Source organism: Leiobunum rupestre, chromosome 9 (genome assembly GCF_980474605.1).
Source record: "Leiobunum rupestre chromosome 9, qqLeiRupe1.1.hap1, whole genome shotgun sequence".
In the NCBI taxonomy this organism is placed as follows: domain Eukaryota; kingdom Metazoa; phylum Arthropoda; class Arachnida; order Opiliones; family Sclerosomatidae; genus Leiobunum; species Leiobunum rupestre.
This window is the reverse complement of record NC_143392.1, coordinates 10,006,026-10,010,569: the sequence shown is the minus strand read 5'-3', so window position 1 is coordinate 10,010,569 and position 4,544 is coordinate 10,006,026. Positions and strand designations below refer to the sequence as shown.

The 4,544-nt window shown below is 46.8% G+C and overlaps 1 protein-coding gene across 1 annotated transcript; it reads right to left on the bottom strand.

Annotated features, from left to right (window-relative positions):
- Positions 1 to 473: 473 nt before the first annotated feature.
- Positions 474 to 1,958, bottom strand: LOC149926482 (uncharacterized). Its single transcript, XM_090157702.1, has one exon. The coding sequence runs from the start codon at positions 1,956 to 1,958 to the stop codon at positions 474 to 476; it is 1,485 nt and encodes a 494-aa protein (XP_090013828.1).
- Between the last annotated feature and the right edge of the window lie 2,586 nt (positions 1,959 to 4,544).

Sequence of the window (4,544 nt, the reverse complement as noted above, 5' to 3'; positions counted from 1 at the left end):
GCGCCCCTGCTCTACCAAGTAAGATAATTTTTTTTTCAAAAATAAGAAAGACTTTATGGGTGTATATGGCAGCGGAGGCCTTCACACCATGTGCATTAGAATTAGACAACAAATTTAAAGTATATACAAACAGTGATAGGAACAGAAATAAACAAACCAAAAACAAAACTATTGGACTCAGTAAAGTTTTCGAATGCCAAAGGCGCGGAGCAGAGTACACACGTCCGAAATAATCGGTAGTACACCTCGAGAAAAAGCCATACGGAGACCCGATACAGAATAGAGAAAGTCACCTGCAGTAAGCGACGCCAAAAACGAATGGCGGGGACCTCAAGCAGCCCGACATTCAAAAAGAATGTGGTGAAGCGTCTCTATCGCCGCGCACTGTCCGGATCGACACACTGAAGACGTTCCCAAGCGAAAACGGAAAAGCACCGCAGCAGTTGGAAGCCATTCACAGTTAACACGTGCTACTAACGAGTCTTGCCAACGTGGCAACCGAAGACCCGCAATACAGTCCCGTGACGGATCAGTCTTGTACCACCCGACGCCCCGAGCCAAAACAAAGTGGTTCCATGAAACCTGCCAAGAGTCCGTAACGAGAACCGAAACCCGTGTTTTAAGGTAACTTTTGGTGCGAGGCAAAAAACCATCGGCCGCGCAGGATGGGCGATAGCCGCTACTGTGGCCCATTTGTCCACCATCTCGTTCCTTGGGATACCGGCATGAGCCGGACACCACAATAGTTTAACATGCCCGGGGTAACCGTGACAGAGGCTCCGGAAACGTAGCACTTGAGGGTCAGGGCCGTCCCCCAAAGTCATAGCCAAGGCCGATTGTGAGTCGGAGCATACGACAATGTTCCCGAAACCTTCACTGCGAGTGAAGGCCATCACCTGATTAATGGCAAAGATCTCCACCGTGTTAATCGGGTGGCCCGGATCCACAACGAACGGACGAGCGACATCGCGATCAGGAATGCAGAAGCTGGTGCCGGCACAGCTGGAGCCGTCGGTATATATGACCACGGAATCGCCGGCCATTGCATGGAGTTCGAAAAAGAAGAGCAGACGCAACTCGACATCGGAGAACTCGGACTTTGAGGAGCTCAGCCAGCGACAGTTGACATCCGCCTGGACAGGGGTCCAAGAAGGAGGGGGAATCAGGCTGGGAGAAGGAACCAAATCATGAAGCCAGTCAAGATTAAGAGTGTCAAGTTGACGCCAGTATTTGAGGATCGTTGGAGTATTATGTAACGTCCAGATGTGTTCAAAGTGACTGAGAGTGGCCACTGAGCCAGTTATGTAGTGCCTGTAGTAGTCGGGAGCATCGGTGGCGGCGGCGGCGGCCAGGTTGACAAACTGCATACCCAGCAGATCTCTACGGTGGGAAAGCGGAATGATCGCCGCTTCAGCTTCCATTAACTGAATACTCGTCGACTTGGGAACACCCAAGATGACACGAAGCGCAGCATTTTGGAGACGGTCCCAGTGCCGTAAGTGGGTGACAGCCGCGGAGTTATAGACGATGCTAGAATAATTGATCCGGGAGCGAATAAACTGCAAATACAACACCTTGAGGGCGCGGCGAGAGGTTCCCCAGTATGTACCAGAAACCGCGCGCAACAAATTTAGCCGTTGCATGGACGATCGATATAAGGCGCCAATGTGGGCGCGCCAGGTCAGTTTATGATCGAGGGTAACACCGAGGTAGACAAATTGTTCCACCCTCGCCAAAGGAGAGGTTCCGAGTGAAAAGTAGATATCATCGTAAAAGGCCGCGCTTCGTTTGCGGGAGAAGACCATGTATTTGCACTTAGATGGTTGAAAAGTTAGGCCCCATTCGCTACAATACTCCGCCATATTGTCAAGTGCAATTTGTAAGTGCTCCTGCAGAGTGACGGCATGAAGACCAGTGACCCAGAGCGCCAGATCATCGGCAAATAGCAAAACAGTCATAGTAGCTAACACTATTAGAATCTAAATCTTGGGCCTTAGGTAGTTTATGGCACTGAAACTGATATCGAATGTTGTTCGGTTGTACCCATCGTAATTTTGTATAGTACATGTACCTATATTCGTTTTCAAATGTTTATATAGCGCACGCGCGCGTGAAAGTGAGTTTTTGGTTGCTGTTAAAAAAGGTGTTATTTTGCGCGTGTAAAAATAAATTAACGGCCAGTTCTGTTTTGAAATAAGAGGAAAAAGGTTTACCGGTTTTTATGTCGGAAAAGTTCGCGTCTTTTATTTCGCTGTTCACGACATTTTTTGGTCCGTCGAGCCGGATACATTCGTCAACTTGATTATGTTCCTCAACTAATCATCGAATCGGCTATCTTTCCGTGAGAGACAGTGAAAATTAGCATGGATTCTCCGTTGGAAACCGTTTAAACCATCGATCATATCCCGATCGTAAACGAATCAACATAAGTCATCATGGATGTTCTGGTGAGAAGAAGAGCAGCTATCAAGGGACAGATCACCAGGATTGAAAATGCGGTGGGTCAAACAGCAACGAATCTATCTGACGTCGCCTTGAAGCTGTATGTAGACAAGGTGGAAAAACTATCGAAAGACTTGGATGAGGTTCACGATGCCGTAGTTGCAAATATCGATCCCGACGACGACGACTTCGCGGATCACGAAGATGAATACAACCCTCTAGTCACTCGACTCGAAGATCTGACAATCCTACTCGTCACTGAATCAAATGAAAGAGCAGCAAACATTCCAGTGAGACAAGTCAGACCAGCTAGTGATGTACGTTTACCTAAGCTGGAACTTCCATCATTCAGCGGTGGTTACGTCGATTGGCTTCCATTTCATGATCTCTTCACGGCCACCGTACACAACAACGAATCGCTCACCGGAGCTCAGAAGTTTCAGTATTTGAAGTCATCATTACGAAACGAATCAGCGCTCCTAGTTCAATCTATTCCGGTAACTGACGCTAATTATCTGGAAGCTTGGGATATCTTAAACAATCGGTTCAACAATACCCGGGAAATCATCGATGCACACGTAAAACGTCTCTTCAGTCAAACTAACGTCATCCAAGAATCTTCATCCGCTTTACGAACGCTCATCGATACCACCGCCGAATGCATAAGGGCGCTCAAGGTTCTCAAAGAACCAGTACAACATTGGGACTCCATACTACTTCATCTTGTAAAGGAAAAACTGGATTCAGAATCTCGCCGACAATGGGAACTTTCCCTGAGGGAGACCGAAAGACCAACTTTCGAGGATCTCGTTACATTTCTTGAACAACGGGCCAGAGCCTTAGCAGCAGCTCCGCCTACAACTACTGCAATCAAGTCGAAGCCTCCATTACATCAGAGACCGAGTACAAAGGCTCATCATGGTGCTCTGAGCGAGACGTGTCACTTTTGCAACGAAACACACTCTGTATACAAATGTACCAATTTTCTGAATGCATCTTCGGACGAGCGTTGGAACATGGTCAAGAGGAGTGCCATGTGTTTCAATTGCTTACGAACCGGTCATCAAAGCAATGACTGCAAATCTGGTCATTGTAGGAAATGCAACGCACGACATAACACACTTCTACATCAAGAGAAGGAATTAACGAAGACGAAGGCAACCTCCGGTGTAGTTTCATGCCCATCTCGTGAAATAATTGGATCAACCCAAGTTATCTTGGCAACCGCAATGGTCCAAGTCAAGGGACTTGACGAGCAACTTTATCCAGCCCGAGCGCTTCTGGACTCGGGTTCTCAAGCCAGTTTCATCACGGAACAATTCACGAGGAAACTAAGATTGAAGCGAACACGTTTCAACGTCTCAGTTGACGGAATGAACACCTCTCAAGGCAGTGTCATGGTGAATATTCAGTCAAATATCATTAACACGTCGGAGGTCATCGTCGAGGCAATCGTCCTGAAAAAGGTCACGGATTATTTACCTAACAGTCCGTTCGATCCTGGAAATTGTCTACACTTGAAAGGCTTAACACTTGCTGATCCAACTTTTCATAGCCCTGGACAAGTGGATATTTTACTAGGTGCTGACGTGTATCTAGAGCTCTTACAAGATGGCATTTGCAAGGGGAAAGAAGGTCTTCCAGGTGCCTTTAATACTGTTTTCGGATGGGCAGTTTCCGGTCCATTGCTGATGGCCGGAAGAAGTTCGAAAATAAAGGTCCACCATTGTACATTGGAAGCAGATTTGAAACATCTTTGGGAGCTAGAAGACATCCAGCCTCGAAGAATACTATCTCCAACAGAAATTCAATGTGAAAAGAACTTTGAAGAATCACATACACGTGGCTCTACAGGAAGATTCACTGTACGATTACCAAAGATAAACGATGCACCAAAACTTGGAGATTCTAAACAAATGGCAATCCGTCGATTCTCTCACTTAGAACGACGTCTACGTGTTAACCCGAATCTCTATGAGGAGTACCGCAAGTTCATGGGGGAATACATTGCCCTTGGACATATGGAACTCATTCCCTCGAATGAAATAAAAATCGAAACCAATCCATCTTACTACGTGCCTCATCATGCGGTATTCAAAGAA

What these genes read in the sequence shown, in the direction of transcription:
- LOC149926482 (XM_090157702.1), bottom strand. Translation starts at nt 1,958, where the DNA reads ATGACTGTTTTGCTATTTGCCGATGATCTGGCGCTCTGGGTCACTGGT.